This window comes from Serinus canaria, chromosome 4, assembly GCF_022539315.1.
Source record: "Serinus canaria isolate serCan28SL12 chromosome 4, serCan2020, whole genome shotgun sequence".
Classification (NCBI taxonomy): Eukaryota; Metazoa; Chordata; class Aves; order Passeriformes; family Fringillidae; genus Serinus; species Serinus canaria.
Genome location: NC_066317.1, coordinates 63,151,424 through 63,170,870, shown reverse-complemented (window position 1 = coordinate 63,170,870; position 19,447 = coordinate 63,151,424). Strand labels below are relative to the sequence as shown.

At 43.5% G+C, this 19,447-nt stretch overlaps 1 protein-coding gene across 1 annotated transcript; it reads left to right on the top strand.

The window, feature by feature from the left end:
• Window positions 1-9,595: 9,595 nt before the first annotated feature.
• Window positions 9,596-18,287, top strand: LOC103823737 (neuropeptide-like protein C4orf48 homolog). Its single transcript, XM_018924135.3, has 4 exons — window positions 9,596-9,645; window positions 11,733-11,874; window positions 13,626-13,714; window positions 17,836-18,287. Exons 2-4 carry the CDS (start codon window positions 11,751-11,753, stop codon window positions 17,905-17,907), a joined length of 285 nt encoding a protein of 94 aa, XP_018779680.1. The 5' UTR covers window positions 9,596-9,645; window positions 11,733-11,750; the 3' UTR covers window positions 17,908-18,287.
• The last annotated feature ends 1,160 nt before the right edge of the window (window positions 18,288-19,447 follow it).

Here is a 19,447-nt window from a genome sequence, read left to right as displayed (position 1 = left end):
GCCTCCCAAGGAAGCAAGGTCCCACAGCTGGTTGGCTGGTGGGAGGTTCTTTGCCTCTCTGGAAAGCAGCAGCTCTTGCTGAGCTCAGAACTCAGTTTAAGCCAGGAGCTGACAGCCTCCCAAATGCCTCTGCAAGGGGCTGTGGCTCCTGGCTCTGCTGCAGCCCAGCAGCTCTGTTGGCTGCCATGGGTGTCCCACACCACCAATCTGTCTTCTAAACCATGCATAAAGCCCCTCCAGTAGCATCAGGGCAACAGGGCAGTGAATCAAATTGTGCACATCAAGGGGAAAATGTTAAATACTTCTAGCTTTAAAACTGCCAAACAGATGTTCTTTGGTTTTGACTCAAAACCATTCAAGTTTAAATACAAAAGCAGCTGAGCCAAGTGGGAGCATTTCAGGCTCAAAAAAACCCACTGGAACCAACAGGGAATGGTAGGCTTGTTTTATTCTCATACCAGTACATAAATTCTGTTTCAAGAGCTTTCTCTGAATTAATTTCTGTTCCAAGACAGTGTATGAAAAAAATAGCAATTGAAGAGGTTAAGTGAGGATCACAATAAAAGTTGTAATTCAGTTTTAACAGCCCAGGATGCTGCAGCCACATTTTTCTGTCTAGTGCATGCTTTTAAAAACACTCTAGGAAGCTTTGGTACCTCTTTGTCAAAAGGATACTTCATCTAACATTACTAGAAGACCTTTCTTTGCCTCAACTATATTGTAAAGATGATACGAATCCATGAGAATTTTTTTTCTTTCTTAATCTTGAAAAACTATTTATTTCTAATTGTTTATTAAAAAAAAAATCTCCTGATATGACAGCCTCATTCCCTGGATGTGAACCCATTGCCCCACAGTGATTCAGGGTCAGTAACTCTGGAGAGGTGCCCCTGGTAGCAACATCAGCCTATCACAAGAGCACTGTTAGCACAGACATTGCAGGAATTTATGCTTTGAAAAATTTGGTCTTTAACTCTCACATAATTTCCTTTTTCTTTGTCCTGATGCAATTTCCAGAACATAGTGGGAAATGAAGTTAAAGATACTTGTTTTCTGAAAAGAGGACACTGCTCTCATGGATAAAAATGCAGGATGATGACACAGAGAAGATTCCTTGGCAAGAAAAAAATATTTATGCAACCAAGAGCTCCCCCTTGCTCTTTCAATTTTTGGGATGTGAATATGAGAAGTAACTTGTGCATTGTCACAAATTCAAACAGCACCTGAAATAATGTGGGAGGGTACTGTGGACTGCTCACATTGCTGGGGACAGGATGGTCTTCCCTGTTGCAGACTCCTCACCCTGAAGAAATGAAGAGAAATAGCCACGTGGTTACTGCCTTGTCTTTCCCATATCCCTAAAATTAAATGGAAAGTTTTAGAAAAGGCAGGATGGGAATCAGTGTGAAAAAGATGGAGAACCTCTAGAGAGGGCCTTTCCAGCACTTTTACAGCCTTCTGTTCACCTTGGAGCCAGCTGTTATTTTTTGGGAGATGGATTGGGCAGCTTTTTCTCTCAGCCCTCCCCTGCCTATAACATTCTTCTTTTAAAAAATGCATGTTTGTGTCTGGCTGTACCCAAACAGCTGATCTACACTGACTCAGCACAGGCCAGCACCCATACTGAATTACTGACTGACCTCAGGGAACCTGTGCCACTCACCAGCTCAGTATTTTGAGAGGTTCCCAGGTGTGTTTGGAGTTCTCAGGGTGGTTGTGTGACCTTTAGGAACAGGAGTCTGCCTTTGTTCTTGTTCACCTCAGTGTGTTTGCAGTCTGTTTGGCCATAGCTGTGTTAGGAGCAGCGAGGCAGCCGAGCTGATGGTGCAGGTGGGACAGGGGAGGGGTCACTCAGTGACACTCCAGTGCCTTTGCAATGCACTCTGTGGTCCCTTGTGCCAGACTTAAGGGGATAAGCAGCCAATGTGCTTCTTCCAGCCACCTTTTTACAGGACAGTAGCACTTTGGCAGAGGGATAAGGAAGGAGAAGCAACTATTTCTTTGGAGGGTTGATAAAATGCACTCAGAGAGCTGAGTGCCCAAACACGGGTCAGTGTTCAAACACTGCAGCTGAGCATTGCAGAATAACAGAGGCTGAGAGACAAAAGATGTCAAATGGGGACAAAGAACTAAGAGCTAGAGAGAATGCAGAAGTTATCTAAGAGACAAGAGCAGTATAGGAAAGGAGCAGAGGGTAAGTGTGGTATTTTTGGGGTCCTCCGGACGGAGGAGGAATCGATAATCTGATTCCATGTTCTTAGAAGGCTAATTTATTATTTCATGCTGTTATATTAAATTATATTAAAGAATACTATACTAAAGAATGGAGAAAGGATACTTTCAGAAGGTTTAACAAGATACCAATGAAAAACTCATGACTCTCTCCAGAGCCTTGACACAGCCAGACTGTGAACGGTCATTAAGTCAAAACAATTCATATGAAACCAATAAAACAATGACCAGTTGGTAAACAATGTCCAAACCACATTCCAAAGCACCAAAACACAGGAGAAGCAATCAGATCATTATTGCTTTCATTTTTCTCTGAGGCTTCTCAGCTTCCCAGGAGAAGAAATCCTGGCAAAGGGATTTTTCAGAAAATATGATAGTGACAGGTAAGAAAAGACACTGCTTTCCTTTTCTCTCAAATGCCACATTGTCCTGAGCACATCTCTGAGCACCAGGTAAAATATCCTCTGTGAGTTCTCTTCCTCCTCACCTTGAAATTTGGCTGCACTGTAAATCACCCATTCCTGATTTTAAGCATAAGCACTGTTTCAAACTATTAAAATTGTATAAGCTCCTGTCCAACTCCCACGCAGGCAGTGCTGAATTTTGGAAGAGGTGTTTGGCTGCTTTGGCAGGCAGCTTCACCCAGCAGACAGAGCTGCTTACAGTGTCCTGACAGCTCTGGGTTCCACCACAACAGTGAAAATCACCTTTCTCTTGATTTGCCAAGAACTAAATTTCTAAAACCAGTAATCCACAAATCCACCAGTAATCCAGAAATCATGGTAATGGCACATGAGCAAAACTTTGTAGTTCATGGAATTACAGAATCAAAGGGTTGAAAGGTACCTTTAAAGGGCAACCCCCCTGCAATGAGCAGGGACGTTTCCACTAGATCAGTCTGCTCAGAGCTCTGTCCAGCCTGACCTTGAATGCTTCCAGGGATGAGGCACCTACCACCTCCCTGGATAACTTTTTCCAGTGTTTCACCATCCACATAGAATTTTCTTTCTTATGTCTAAGTGAAATCGACACTTTTTTAGTTTTAAACCATTACCCCTTGTCCTATCACAATAGGCCCTGCTAAAATCTTTGTCCCACTCTTTCTTGCAAACCCTCTTCAAGTACTGAAATGCCATCTGTTTTAGAGTTTTTTTAATACACCTCTCACCATGGCATATTTGTTTGTTTTCCTTCTGAAACCTCAACTCCTTAAGATCCACTTTTCTTTTTTTTCCCCATGGTAGGGACTTCTGTTGTTTTTTTACTGGGCAGATGCAAAGATGAGAAATCCAAGAGAGAAAGAAACATTTCAGTGGAAAATTTCGGCATTTCCATCTCCCAGGAGGTTGCCAAGTGTTGAAAGGCTTTTATTGAGAGGAAGATTTTGCAGCATTTTCTAATTCTGGTCAGACTCTGCATTCACCATATTTCTTCCGAAGCTACTCGTGCAGACAAATGTCCTGAACAAGATTGATTTGTCCTCAGCTCTCCTAAAGTACATTCTGCATAATCTCAGAGCTGCAGGATTGTGTTCTGTAAAATGAGTTTGATACTGCTGGGGCATGAGGGATTTAAGTGCCACTCTTTCTGCATACACTCATGTGGGTTACAGCCACCTGCAGTGAAACCCAATATTAACAAAACCAAGAGCAGGAGTGTGGATGAGACCCTTCCCTGGGTGATAGGGATGAAAGGACACATTGCTTAGAAACTGAGACTGCATGTCAGAGCACAGGAGGGCATCAGCTGCTGGGTGGGACTTGCCCTGCAGGCCATTTGGACAGCACTGGGAGTACTTACACAGGTTGACAGTAGTTGCTACTACAAAATGCACCTTAGTAAATAAAATTGACATAGGATTATTTATAATCTCAACATAATCTGTTGTTTTGAGGGTTGTAGACCTATTTTTTTTTTTTGCCATCAGTTAGAATTTCTCCCAAAATTACCCTAAACTAGGACAGAAACTGAGTTCTCCAAGGAACAAGTAACCCATCCTGCCCTGGTGATCACTGTGTATCCCTCCAGAATGACAGCCAGATGAGATTGAGGATTTGGGGATTGTAATCTGTTATTGGGTGTGTGTTAGAACTTGATCCCTGCCTAGATCAAGTTCTGGACCTCCTCAGGATGGGAATCTGTCCCAGCTCTTATCACTCCTTCTTGACTCAGTTACTTAGACTCCAACTAGCCATGATTTTCACAGTGGTGGTTCTGGTCTGTTTTCCTGGATTTCAGCCAAGATTATGGCCACTATAGTGATACTTATGAAATTTTAATTACTTCTTTGCCCTTAGACTCAGTCTAAAAACATCCCAGGATTACAAATGAGGAATTAATTTACAAGGTATTTTAAAATCAGACATGAGTAAGCTTTTAGCTGAAAACTGTGCAGTCACAGCTAATGCAACATCAGGGTGGTACTGCACTATTCAGCTTGCAATTTCCAGCACTGTCATTCTAGAAAGGAGAAAAAAATGCATAAAGGAAAAGCTGCATCCATCAGCTTACAAATACCTTGTAAACATGAATTCAAGTTAGAGATGCAGTTTTCAAACACAAATGTGTGAACATACATCCATTTTTAAGCTATTAAATCATAGAGATTATAATGTCAGAATTATTGATTCTCAATGGGATCCAAATATTGATGTCATAAAAATCATCCTGAATTAGTCTCCTGGCTGCAAAGGAGCTGATTCATAAAGCAGAGAATGGATCCCCTCTGAATGTGGGTCTTCTGATTCCTGTAGCTTGAGAGCCCTGATGCAGACTTTGGATAATAAATATATTTTAGAAGGAAAAAAAAGGTCATCAATAAACTTCCAATTTCAGCAATCTCTCTTTCTTTAGTTTCCTCAATTGCTCTTTCTCTTTTGCAAGGAAACTGGCTAACAGTGCACTGTTTGTCAGCTGAGAGATCTCTCCAGTGTTAGAAGAGACCCCTGGACTCTGAAGTCTGGTTCCAGACTGGGAAGTTTGGGAATTAAGAGGTTTGTTCCCCTCTAGTTGAAAGCCCATTCAAGTTCCTGCATGTTTAATTGCTGCAGAGTACTCAAGACATCCCTGTAGAATTTGCAAACAAGTTAAAGTTGCAACTTTTATGTACCCTGAAATAGCTCCAGCACAGCTTTATTCCCCAGAGCTGTGTGTGCAGGAGGGTGCACAGGGAGAGTGCAAGCCAAGGATGTCTCAGTTGATGATAACCCTTCCTGAATATCACCATGGGATTTTTAGATGCTTCTCAGCTCCCAGAGAGATGCAGGAAGATAAGACCCCAATTTAGCATCTCATCCAAAAAGCAGTCAGTAGTTCTGACAGTGCAGGTCTCCCTAGGATCTGTGTGGAAAAGTCAGACTTGGATGTGAGCCCAGCCTTGGTTGTGCTGAAACTCAACATTTTTGGATCCTAGAATGGCTTCAGGAGATCCATGCTCTGACAGATAGGGACTGTGGGATTTGGATTTAGTGACAAGGAAATTGTTCCTAAAATTACTGGTGGGGAAAATGGAAGGAGGAACAATTGCAATTATTTGCTGCTACCAAGATAGGCAAGACCTGTTCAGGGAACAAAGGCAGGCTTCACTTCTTAATTTGGTCACTCTGACACATCCCAGGAGCTTTACATTGGAAGGAAAAGAATCAGAGCTTGCTCTGTGACTAGCTCACACATCAGAATGTGGGAGAATGAGACCAGCTTTTAGTTTGACTTTATTATCCATCACCTGTGCCTGGAGCCCTCTGTCAACACTCCAGCCTTGTGCTGCTGCCCCAACAAGAGCAAACACAGCCCAGGGTGGCAGGGGTGACAGGGGTGACAGCCAGAGGTGTGGGGCAGAGACACACTGGTGTGACAAACACATTTGCATGGCATCCACAGCCCCAGCCAGATTCATCCCCAGGCTCTCCTTTGAGGGATTCATGGCAGAGGCAAAGCATTAAAGTGTGGTTGATAGAAGACAAGATGGTACCTTGTGGGGAGATTTTTGCCATGATTTAGGGGCAGGCTATGAGAAAACATAAAAGTGTCTCCAGGAGGAATGACAGAGTCTGTTTTCTTTAGTGAGGGAGAAGGTTTTCTGTAGTGACAGGATATTAGATTTAAGAGCCAAGGAGAAACCAAGCAGTGAAGAGGTTTAGAGGTAAAGGCTCAAGCTTCTCTTCCAATCCCACAGAAATATTTATAGTACCAAGACATGTGCTATCAAGATGAAAAAATGAAATCTCAGTAACAGTGCTTAGATGTTTCCTAGCTAGTGGGGATCTTGAAAAAAAAAATCCATTGTGTTTGACTTCATTATAGAAAAGAAGCTATAAATTCTCTCTGCTTTCCTCATGAATGCTCCCCAAGGGCAGCTGGGGAGTCAAGTTGTTCCAGCTTTCACACAAATGTCACTTTTCTCACTCAGCCCATGGTGCCTCATGAGCACCACTGCAACTTTGGCCACAGTGAAATCCCCACTGAGGGTGCAGTGCAGGTGCTGGATGGTTCCAGTCCTGCTCTGTACTTCCAATTTTCAGGTGTGCTTGGGCTAGCATCTCTGTGACCTGTGCTTTGTGCATCAGGGATAGAAGAGAAGGAAAGTTTTTGTTGGGGTTATAATGTTCTGTTGGGGTTGTGCCTCAATAACTTTAACATGAGAGCTGTTCCTACTCTGCAATTCCCACTATGCAGTGTATTTTTATTGTGTTAAGCTTAGTGCTAAAAAACAAATAATTCTGAATTAGAAAGCCAGAAATTATCAAAATTTGAAAATTGTCAAACTAATATTTTAAAAAACATTTTCCGAATAAAAATTTCAAAACTTTCAAAAATTCAAATTTTTTTCCATGTGTCCTGGCAGCCAGGAGAGCCAACCATGTCCTAGGGCATCAGACCCAGCATCTCCAGCCAGGCAAGGGAGAGATTGTCCTGCTCTGCTCTGGGGTGGCCTCACCTCGAGTGCTGGGGGCAGCTTTGGGTGCCACAAGGTAACAAAACCATTAAACTATCAGAGAGTGCCCAAAGGAGGGCACGGGGATGGTGAAGGGCCTGGAGGGGAAGCCGTGTGAGGAGAGGCTGAGGGCGCTGGGTCTGTTCAGCCTGGAGGGGACAGAGAGGAGACCTCAGTGCAGGTACGAATTCCTCCTGAGGGGAACAGGAGGGACAGACACTGATCTCTGCTCTGTGGTGACAGTGACAGCACTGAGGGAATGGCCTGAAGTTGTGTCAGGGGAGGTTTGTGTTGGATACCAGGAGAAGGTTCTTCCCCCAGAGGGTGGCTGGGCACTGACCAGGCTCCCCAGGGCAGTGGGCACAGCACCAGCCTGGCAGAGCTCAGGGGTGTTTGGACAATGCTCTGGGACACAGGGGGTGACTCTGGGGGATGGTGCTGAGCAGGGCCAGGAGTTGAACTTTGATGATCATTGTGGGTCCCTCTCAACTCAGGACATTTTATGATTCTATGAAAAATGTGCTGAAATGGAATGTATTCCTCCTGTATGGAAGATCTCCTCCTTGGTGAACTGATATTTTCCACTTAAGAAAATTTTAGCTTCAGTGAAGAGAAAAACTGGTGCTTAACAGAATGCAAAGTGGAGAGAAGTGAATAAAGAGGAAATGTGTTTAAAACACTGAAATGGAAGTTGTTCCTTAAAGGATAAATTGATCTAAGACTAAGCTAAAGAAGAGACATTGCAATATTTGGTATGGGATGCTAAGAGCAAGTAATTTAGCATCTGAATGGCAGAAACAGATTCTTAAAAGTTTATTTAGTGGAATTGGAAGCCCAGTGCATGAGTCTAGAAGAGTGAATCAGAGATAACACCCAAAGTACCAGGACTGGCTCCTTGGTATTACTGTTGTGATAGAGAAAGCAGAGGGCTGAGGAGAACAGATTTACTGGGAATGATTAGACTAAAAAAAGGCATATATGGGGGGGGGGGGGGGCAGGTGGTGTGTGAGTGTCTCTATGTAAATCTGTGTTATTTATCAGGAAGACAGGCCAAGGTATGAGATTAGAGGGCAGAGAGTGATCATGAATAAAGTTTTGCATTTGTAATTTATGTACAGACAGATACTATATCAGACCAAAAGGTTATCTCTGCAATGCTAAATCTTGTTTTCCCAAAAGAACACTCTCTAAAAATTACTTTCCCCTGATTTCTGTTTTTGGGATGTATAAGGATGGCAGTACTATAATTAATCCCCTCTTGACTCTGCTCATGGATGCTGTAACTTCATACAGCAGCATAGTTACACACTGAACAAGCTGAGATTTTAGCTTCTTACTTACTTACCAGAATGAATGGGAGCAAACCATTCCTCCTGGGCTGTACAGGAGAGGCAGATTATTTAGAGCAAGTTGAAAAGAAAAATGTTAGCCATCAATTCAGTCATAATTCTGGGAAGGAGTTTCTGCTCATGAAAAAAAAAAGGTTGCATGCCTGACCTTCCTGGGCACAGAATGCCCCCAACTTTCACCATGAAATCATTGAAGATTGAGTCTCCTCTGAACCAGGTAAAGCAAACACAATGCACAGTCCCTTTGAAGGTCCGTGCACACTCCTCAGTGCTATGCCTGCCCTCAGCTGGGCTCATTCTCTCTGAAACAAGCACTGCTAGTGTCTAATTTGTGATGGGAAACATGGTTTCTGGGGGGTGATGAACTTAGCTTTGATTGACAAAATCACTTTTATCATCTTCCTTCCACTGTGTCATTGCTTGAAGAGCAAGTGCAGTCAGTGTTGTCCTGGAGTGCAGCTCACAGGGCACTGGAAGGGGGTATAGAAGTGCAGGCTGGAAAAGGGGGGTCTGAGTTTGCGCTCAAGCTCTCACTCAGAGTTTTGGTGGCTGCAGCTGCTCCTGGCAGCCCTGGGACTGGAATCACAGGAACACCTGGGAAAGCAGGCACCAGTGCTTATGCCCCCTGTAAGTCAGAGCCATTCAAATGGCAGGCAGTGCACTGAGCAATTCCCCAGTGCAATCCCTGCTCTGTCCTCATCTCCCAAATGCAGCTGTAGTTTGTCACAGTGATTTTCAAGCTCTGGGGAAGCAAGTTGCTTGAACCAGGCGCCTAATCCCGCTGCTCACACTTCAGGAAAACCACTCAGCAGACTTCAAGAGAGATTAATCAAATGGCCTGGCATTAAAAATCCCTACCCAGAGCAGGTGAGTCGCTGCTGGGTCTTGCATGTCAGAGCAGAATCGTCCTTCCCCAGACCTGGGCTGCACAGCCTGTGCCTCTTTAAATCTGCGTGGCGTGCTGCAGTGCTCTGCATTGTTGCCATGGCAGAAATCTCCCCATAGTAATAACCTCTTTCAGAGAAGGTTAAAAAGAGACAGTGCACATGCTCAGAAATGCTGCACTTGTTCTCTTAGCAGTTTGCAGCGGCCATTTCAAAGAAACCATCACAAAGACAAGAGAAAGATCAGGTACTGATATTTTTTCCTTTGTTAAAGGGGGTGACTTTTCTCTTTCATAGAAGTCCATGCACAGATCTGTCTCGGTCCCCAGCTGCACTGCAGAGAGAGACCACCCTTGAAGCCTGTCATGATTATTCCTTGCAAATCCCCATGCAATAACTAAGAGGCAGGAGTTAGGTGTGATTTAGGATGATTGCTGCACTAGAGGAGCAGTTATTTTGCAGTGGGGCTCACATCCAAAGCTGAGCTGACTCTGGGGTGGGTGATGGGTAAGGTACCCAAAAAAAAGTTTAACAGTGTGTCTGTTTTGTCTTGTTTTGTTGAACCTTTGTAGTACTCATAGCCAGCTATGAGAATAGCCTCTGCTCCTGCTGACCAGGGGGCTGCTTCATCAGGTGCTTCCAAAAGAGGCTGGTGTTGCCCTATTACTTGGAGACACTCTGCTGCATCCTATTGCAAAGACTGGTATTTTTGATTGTACTTGTTTTGACTGCAGATCATCATTAATTAAAACAGAAAATCCAAACCACTTGTAGTGATTTAATCCCATTATTTTAGGGATTGTAGAGATAAAAAAAAAAAAAAAAGGATCACATCAGATCCATCAGATCTAAATAGTGGGTGGGACAGGAAACCCAATAGGAGGGTATAGAAATTATATTACACTATCTTTTTGTTGCCATGGGCTCAAGTATATCCGTGACTCTCCTTGTAAATGTTTGTGTCTTGCCTCTGAGCCATTCCCTGCTCTTGTGTTTAGGTTGAGGTGCACAGGCAGGGGATGTGAATAATGCTGCTCCTTCCCTGGCTGAATTGCTGGTTTGCACATGCTGCAAGTGTTCATGCAGAGTTTGCAGCTTCCCTTTAGCTGTGTCTGAAAAGGTGGATTGCACATGTTGAAGAGCAGTCTTGTTCTGTTCTGTGTTTGTGGCAAAATGGGGAAAACCCTTCCCTTTCCTGCCTCCCTCTTCTGCCTTCCTAAATGTGAAATACAATCTGTTCTGGGGAGTGCTGTACTCTTGCATTCAGTACATGCAGATCTAATGCTCTTATGCAACATCTTCTGCTCAATAAGCACCAACAGAAAGAGGCAGGATGTTGTCCTGCTTTCCCTCAGTTAGCTGAACAAATTTTTTATGTGGGTTTTATTGTATTGCCATAACTTAGCCTGTTTTACTCTGTCTTTCTTCCATTTTGAGGTACAGGAATGAAAGGTAAACTTGGCTGAGCTAAGGACCTCCCTAGCAGTGTGCCAGAGTCCTTGAGATCTGGATTGGGATCTCTAACAAGAGTTGCAACTTGAGCCAGTCCCTTTTGCTCTGAACAGTTTACCTGTTGGGTCAAGAAGATACTTAATTTGAAACTTGCCTCTGTGTGAAGGAAAACTGTTGCTGGACCAGGTTGTACCCAGGTCTGGGAATGGTGTGGCCTGGCTGTGGAGTTCAGGAACAAATGGATGGCTGCAAATAATGGCCTGAAGCCCAGATTAGGAGGGGAAGCAGAAGGTCAAAGAGTTTTGATGCATTTACCATTAGAAATTCTACCTATGAATTTGTGGAGGTTTAACAAAAGTATTTTCCTTCAAATACTTTCATACAGGAGTTAATATATAATTAGCATGCTGTGTAATGCTAGTGGTTACCTTTAGTTATTTTAATTGTGAAAAGACGAGGCAGAAAAGCAAGCCAAAGGCCAAAGGCCTTGTTTCCAGGTTCTGTTTCAGCCACCCTGTAATCCCTGAAGTTTTGATCTCAAAGTCTAGCAGTGAACCAGCTCTCCAGATTCATGTCTGTGCCTGTGTAGTTAGAAAGAAGTCACAGACCAGGCAGAGCTGCTGGCATCCTGGCCTTCAAATGAAACCAAGGACACTCCAGGGACTTCTTATCTGGTGTAGGGGTGTTCTCTCTCAGTTGAGTTTTATGTACACTCTGGAAGGTACAGAGAATTTCTCTCCATGCTCTAGATCTTCTGGTATTTTGTTTTCTTTCCGAGGAAGACTGACAATGCTTTAGCCATCAGGGACATTAACTTTGTGACAAAACCCTTGTGTATCTGTAGTGTTCCTCACTAACTTGTTTATGTCTCTTGACAAGCAGAGAACACCCATTCCCAAAATGCTGGCAGCCTGCCTTTTGAGGAGAGCCATCCTTGCAGTTCCTTGGGTATTTTTGGTTGCACTCCTTGTCTCAGAGCCTGTCAGAGCTGACCAAGAAGCAGGAACAGCCATACCAGCTGAAAGTAAGTACCACCCTGCAGTCCTCTCCTACAGCCCCTGCTGCAGTTCTCACTTCTTCTCACTTCTTCTCTGAAGTTTGCCCAAATAATTCAAACTATTTTGGATATATCTTGGCCTGCATTGTTTTAAAACCACAGCCTGATAATCTACAAGTGCTGTTTTGCTCCTGCATCCAAAGCTCTTCACTCTCTTATCTTTGTCTCTTGCTTTTTGCTGAAATCTGCCACTGTTCTGCACCTTTTCTTTTGTCCATTGTGTTTGCCCTTTCTATGCCAGCAATCACCATGTTTGCTTTTCAGAGACATTCCTGAGACTTGTTCTTTTTCAGCTGACATTGTCTGTTCATTATATTTTGTTCTTGAGAATGTTTGCTGTTTTAAAGTCATGATTTTTTATTAAAAAATTCACAGTGAAGATGCCAAGAAAGCATTTTGTCAACACCTAGTTTTGGGGCCTTCAACCACCTAATCCTTCTTTGCTCTTGTGTGTTGAGTTTATTTTACTTTATAAACATAATGACAGGTCCTTGCATCAAGTAGTTGATGTGAAAAACTGCTGTCCTCTCCTTTTGTCCAGTGTAAATATGGTAGCACTGAAGCTGGGTGATGGTACAACAATGATGGAGCAAGTCTTTAATACTGTTTACTGTGGGGGGTTTATATATATATATTTTTTTTATTTTTTTTTTTTTTTCTAAGCCAGTTAAAGGATCTGGCAGGCTCCCTTTCTGCAGCAGGCAGAATTCCTGTTTGCTGGTTAGCACTCTGATCATGAGCTGGGAGCTCACAGTCCAGGGTGTCAGAGGCATGCACTGTCCAACATCAAGTGTTTGCAAAATGGGCTTACAGACAGGACACAGACACAGCAGCATTTCCCAGCGTCAGCCTGGGTTTCACCCTTTCATTCACACCAGACCCCAAAGAGCAAACTGAAGCTGGGCTCAGGATTTCTCTCCTGTGCAGTATTTCTGGGGAGGTTGTCAGCCAGGCACAGGCACGGAGAGGCCAGTGAGAGCAGATGAGCCTGATGAGTTCAAGATGTTTGTCTGTCTTTGCTCTGCCTCAGCACTGCTGTCTGTCAGGGCACAGATCTGTGTTATGTGGTGAACAAGGCAAAGCAATCCTTGTGGCCTTCAGCCTGAGTGTCTGGATCTGGGAATGTTCTCTTAAATACTCCAATAAATCCAGATTGCAGCAGTTCTGCTTACCAGCAATGCCTGCTGATAACAGGGCATTTGTTTGGGCAAAGCTGGATCGTATTCAAAGTTAGAGGCTGAAGTGGTCTGCCTTTATGATATTGTAGTCAGTTTTATCCCATTAGTTTTCTATTTAGAGCTCACATTTGTTAGATTAGGAGACAAGGTCTTTCTAGGGAACAGATTCACGTTTTCAGACAGAATTTGTGAAAAATCTGAAGATAAGGTTGAAAATGTACCCAGGGTTAGTGGAGCAAAGGCTCAAGTTAAGGGTTTAATGTTTCCATACAATGGGCTGTGGAAGGAAAAGTGGAACAGCAATATAGCAGGAAGAAAAACATTAATGTAAAATTGAAGTAATTATTTTATACTTGAGAGACTGGGCAAACCATCATAGTGAACCAATTAAAATTACCTGGGTTGTTCAGGAGCACCTACATCAGTGCTCACCCTGTGGACTCTTCTGTAGCTCTTTCTGATACTCAAAATCCCTGTTGACTCCTTCTAGTTAATTCTTCATGCCATGTCCTCATGATTCTGTCCTGAATGCTCTCCTAGGCCGCCCCTGTGTTGACTGCCATGCCTTTGAGTTCATGCAGAGAGCTCTGCAGGATTTAAAGAAGACAGCATATAATCTAGACACAAGGGTAAGGAAACATTAAATGCCTTCTTTTTATTTTATTTTTTCCCATATGAAGGAAAATTCTGTGGATAAAAGTAGATAAGGTGAATGGATTTTGCACACTTGGTGGACTGTGCTGTCCTGTGTTCTGAGGTGAGGCTGGTTAATTACATTTCACCTCTCTGTGCAATAAACTGTGGAATTCTTCTGCTTTGGGGTATCAGGGACAATAGGAAGTATAGGAAAGTGTGAACTGACTGTCCTTCTCTTGCCAAGTTAGAGCCATTGGTGCTGCTTTTCTCAGTCCAAATGCTGAGCACACACCTTTGTTCTTATGTCAGGGGGAGTAGGGTATAATTTATATATATTACCCAAAAGGAAAGAGCCAGCTCAAACAAAAAGCCTACTAAAATAAAATACTCCCCTGCACATGCCTTTATCCCTGGGGAGAAGCTGAGGGAGGAAACATCATCCACAGAGAGTTTTTACATTTCTCTGATTTCATAATGATGAAAAATGCCCCAAAGTGGAGCAGCACAGGGAATGAAACTTGTTTGGCTTGCAGTCAGTGTGCAGAGTCTGCCAGGGCTGGTACCTCCCTTCTGTGGGGGATGTGCAATCTGTGTCTTGCTCCTGCAATCTGTGCCTACCTGTGTCCCAGCTCTGTCAGATGCTGCTGTCCCAGGAGGGTGGCTGTGTCCCCTCCCCAGGTACCCTTCAGCTGGAGTGCTGTAGACACACTCCTGCACAGATTGTCCAACAGAAGGCACTGAAACTTTTCTGCTTTTCTGATTTATGGTCAAGGCTGTTCACAGGTCAAAGCCTGGGAGCTGCTGTCTTTGAGGAATGGTTTGAGGTTACTTCAAGCAGGGTCCTTGATGTTTAGGTGAAAAGACAAGGGCATGAATGAAGATGCCTTGAATTGTGACATACTACAAAAAAATAAGCAAACATTCCAGCAGAACCAGATTGGTATGTAGCATATTTACTGCTAAACAAAATCTGTTCAATAATTACAGGTCAAATATATTTTGGGCTTCATGAAGAAATCTTGCTAATGAATCTGCTGAGCACTTCATGCAGCCCAAACAAGATGTTCAGATTGTGCTGTAAAGTGGTTCTAGCACACCCCTTCCTACTACAGACCTTTGAACTTTTCATCAGAATTTCTACATCTTGATGCAAAATCTCTTAAAATTTTCCCTGGGTGTCTGGCTATGGCAGTGACCTTTATGAAACCTTCAGCTTGCAGACCAAGAGAAAAAATTTATAAAACACAGATATCCAAAACAGAAGTAGCATTAATAACCCCAAAGATAGCAACTGTGTTTTAATAGTTTTTAAAAAAGAAAAATTAAAGGCAGCCAAAGAAATAACATGAGGATGGAAAAAAAGTCAGTTGAGATGAATGTCCTATTATTGGCTTTCACACTTGTAGATTTGACAGCAGGGCTAAAAATGTGATATATTCCCATGAAAACAAACCTATCTCTTCCTTATCACTTTAAAATCTAAATCATTAAATTCATATTGAAATCCTTCAGTTCCCCATGACTGGAACAGGCCTATTCCAGTCATTCAGCTAGGAATTCTGCCTACATCCTCAAAATTCATGGAAATATTTAACAGTTGAGGACTTCTTGGAACTATCTTCTAGGGTATTTTAATTCTTACTTTTATTATTCAGCTGTGGCACTATTTAATGCAAACTGAGGGCTTTAGGACCACTGCTTTCAGCCACATATATTTCATATTTGACTATTTTAGTCTGTTTTGCTGCTTTGTGGGGTAAGTATTCCTGTCCCTGAAAATACAATTCCTTTTGTTAATATTCCCCCTGGAGACATTAATTTCCCAGAAAAACTCTCCTTTGTTTGCAGGCAAGATTGTTAGATGATGACTAAGCAGCTCCTAACTGTGTTGGAGGGGGAGGGATTCCCAAAAGCTTTGAGAGGAAATTCTCATTTAATTCCTCCTGCACATCTTACCCTGCAGTTCTGTGCAGGGGAAGCCTGTATATAATTTTATTGCACAAGAATATTGCTCAAGAGCTTTCACACTTCATTTGGCCCTGGATTGATCTACATGCTGTCTCAAAGCAAACTGACTCTGGCATAGGTCACAAACTCTTTTATGAAAGCCACAGACTGGATCTCCTTCCTTTCTCAATCCCAACAGGTTTCTGTAGCCTACCCTGGTGTGATGGTCCCTCTCTAATTGTCAGGCTGGCTGCATCAGAAGGGTCACAGACCACATCAGATCTGTTTACCCCTCTCTGTCCTCTCTTTTTGTTGCTGCTGGTCCCTCAGAGAAGGCTTTAGTAGATGTTTTGGCAGTGAGAGTTAACTCTGGGCAGTATTTTCTGGGAATATCTGTGGTTCACCACTCAGCCAAAGTGCCACATGTGATCGAGTCTTGTGCTGCTGGGAGGGAGCTGCTCCCACCACAAGCACTGCTCTTTATTGCCTTAGAAACTCTCTGTGGTTGTTTGGAATGTTTAGAGCACAGTAAGCTGGATGTGCCCCTGAAAATAAAAAGAAAGGCTTGAAAATGTTATTAAAGATATATAAGATGGTAAGCAGCCTTGGGGCTCAGCTCCAGAGATGTTGGCATGCTGTCAACCTCCCTCATTCAAACCATGGCAAATGATGTCAGTGAGGTGGTGAGGAGGTGCTGATGGAAGGTCTTTCCAATGATTAGCAAAGTCTGATCAGATCTCTTCAGTTTTGCAGGGCAGCTGAAACCATCAAAAGTGATACCTGATTTAATAGAAAACCACAGGGTTGTAGTTTTTTCCTGAGATTTATCATCTGGGAATTTAATAAAAAAAAACCAAAACCTGAGCAGCAGATGGCTTTTCCTGCTCTGCACTGAGCAGGCAACTGCAGAGCAGGATGCTTCAGCCCAGCTCTGCTCTAAGTGCCTTTAGCTGAGGAGGGTCAATGGATAACACAGCTTTTAAAACACACCCTTCAATCCCATGGCAACTCCATCTCACACAGGAATTGCAAGTCAGGCAGGTTAAGGATGGCTTTGGTTGCATTTAGAGCTGGTATTCTTCATAATGCCTTTTCTCTGTGCCTAGCTATGGTAGCTGGTTACCCCAGTGGGGATTAATTTGGTGAGTGGACTTCCCACAGCTACTGTGTCCCATGGGAAGGGGGGAATTCTCTCTTGGATCAGGCTGATTTTTAGGTACAGCTTCAGCTCCTGGCAGACAAACTGAGGTGAAGATTTGATGTTGATGTCAAACATCTCTGCTGCATCATGGATCTACTGAAGCAGCAAGTGCTCCAGGCAGCCAGGAAAACCCAAGTATGGCCTAGAAAGGAAGGATTCCCAGATTTCCTTTCCCTGCTGTCCCCTCCCTGGTCCCCAGCCCTTTTTCACACAGGAAGGCTGAGAGGATGCAGCCTTTCAGATCATACCCAGCTCCAGCTCTCACTGGAGCTGGTGAGATTCCCAATCCACCCTCATTGCTTCAGAACCAGGGATCTGTGTCCAAGAGAGATCTCCTGATATTCATGAGCCTCTGTTCCACCCAGAGACTTCCAGTTTCACCAGTTTGGGATTCCTTTCCTTAAAGAAGTCAGGAATCTCATTTTGTGTTTGAATTGTGATGGCTCTCTGCCAGCTCAGAACCTCTTGTCTGTTTTATTATCAGTAACTACTGAATTTTCGTACTGTCAGGAGAAAGTTAAAGAGAAACAGGAGAAATTGGAATAGTTAATTTCTTCACTGAGAGTGGGTTCAGGCTGTCACAGTCTAATTTTAAATTTAGACTCTGGTTTTTAAGTAAAATAAAATTTCTGACATGATTTGGGAGGGGTGGGGAGGGGGCTTAAGCCTCTAATGAACTTCTGAGCTTATGCTCCAGTTTGTGCTGTTGAAATAAGATTGTAAGAAAGTTATTTTTCTTTCTCCATGTCACAGGAAGTAGTGCTATGTTGGTATGCCAATTAATCCCACAAAAGTGAAATAATTTTGTAGAGCAGTAACAATAAGTCTGATTTTTACCCCAAAATTCACCTCATACCTCTTGTTGCAAATTGTAGAATAAAAATAAAATGGACTTTTCTTTGGGAGCTCATTAGTTTTACAATGCTGACACTTGTTTTTTGATGATGTTGTTCCTCCCTCTTATAGACAGAAACTCTGCTTCTTCAGGTGGAAAAGAGAAATCTGTGTGACTGCATAGCTGCCAATCTGCTGAACTGAATCCTGGAGACCCCTGAGGAGAGTCACCTGTGCAGCAGTTTTTAAAATGCAGCTGTATAAAATGCAGCTTTGTGGAGTTGGTGTGGCAAGCATGTTGCCCCAATGTACTGATGAAACTGGGCCTGTGTCTGATGTATTTGTCTGTTCTGTATCTTTTTTAAAAAGTACCCTCTTTTCACATCTGCTGGATTGCCAGTAAGGGCTCAATTCAGCAAATCTGTTACTTGATATTAGGGTGGGGGGGGGAATGTACCTGCTTTGATTTTTAAATCAGAATTTGCCAAGTGTAACCCTCCAAGATAATTTTGGAGAACAGTGCCCTAGAGACACATGCAGCTGTTTTTTGTCTTTAATATGAACATATGTCTGTGGCACCTTACCCAGTTACACTGAGACATGCCCCTGTAGTCTCTGTAGGCTTTGCCTGTGTATTAAAGGTGATCAAGTCCTTCCTGTTTGTTGTCTGTGCTGTGCCCCCCTTCAGGCTTGTTGTGGTTCTGTCAGCTGTAATGGGGTGTGTGTCATGAGGAGTTGCACATCTGCTGTACTGGGACCAAAGCAGTTTATATCTCAGTGCTGAGCCTCCTGTTATCCTGGAGAAGAGTATTATTTTCTTTAATTAAAACATTTGGGTTCTTCCCTTCCTTTCCTGAACACCCCATTCTTAACCTAGTGAATTTCTGAGCAGCTTTATTTTAGCAGGTCAAATGGACAGAGTGAAAAGGAGAATCAGGGTATGACTGGGCAGCCTGGCCAGTTCCAGCTGTGCCAAATGCTGCCACCAGCAACTGCTCAGCATCACACTGAAGGACAGCTCTGTGCAGTGCCAAGAAGTTTCTTTGTGAGACTGTGCCTTATTTTACTTCAAGTGAAACACAGGGATTAGGTCACACATATTTGGTCCATCCTGTGATGGACTGAACTCCAAAAGTTTTGGTTTTCTCCCGTAGCTGCCTTTGAAAACTGCTCCTTCTGTTTCAGGCATGAGGAAAGACCTTTGTACCTGAAAGCTGAGGCTGTTTCCTCCTCTCCTCTCCCCCTTTATTCTAAGGTACTGTGTCCACTCACAAGTCTGAAATGGGCTGAGCACTGTGAGGAGGTGTCTGCTGTGCTTTAGAGCTGTCTCAAATGATCCCAACATTGAGACCTGGCTTGGGAAGGGGATGGGGCATCTGAAGGTAAAAATCTCTTCAGCTGAATTTGGAAGAAAGTTCCTGCCTGTAGCTGTGCTTCTGTAAATAAATTGGTGTGACTCTGGAAGTGGATGAGAGGAAACACAACTGCTGCTCTGCCCCTGCAGCTGCAGGAGAGGTAACAGCAGCTGGGGGAGCAGGGGAGCACCACAGGGACCCCAGTGCCTTCCCAAACCTTCCAGAGCTGGGAAAACCAATCCCTGGGCACTGAGAAGCACAGCATGCCCTTCTGTGTGTGACCAGGACACAGCCAGCACAGAAGCCCAGTGTGAATGGGAGGGAGGATTCTGATGTTATCTTTCCAAATCCCCTCAGGGAGCAGCTGTGCTGTGTCTCACTGAGTCCAT

Coding starts and splice junctions, on each gene's coding strand:
- LOC103823737 (XM_018924135.3), top strand. CDS start 11,751: ATGCTGGCAGCCTGCCTTTTGAGGAGAGCCATCCTTGCAGTTCCTTGG. Junction 11,875..13,625: donor AACAGCCATACCAGCTGAAA/GTAAGTACCACC, acceptor ATGCTCTCCTAG/GCCGCCCCTGTGTTGACTGC. Junction 13,715..17,835: donor CATATAATCTAGACACAAGG/GTAAGGAAACAT, acceptor TCCCTCTTATAG/ACAGAAACTCTGCTTCTTCA.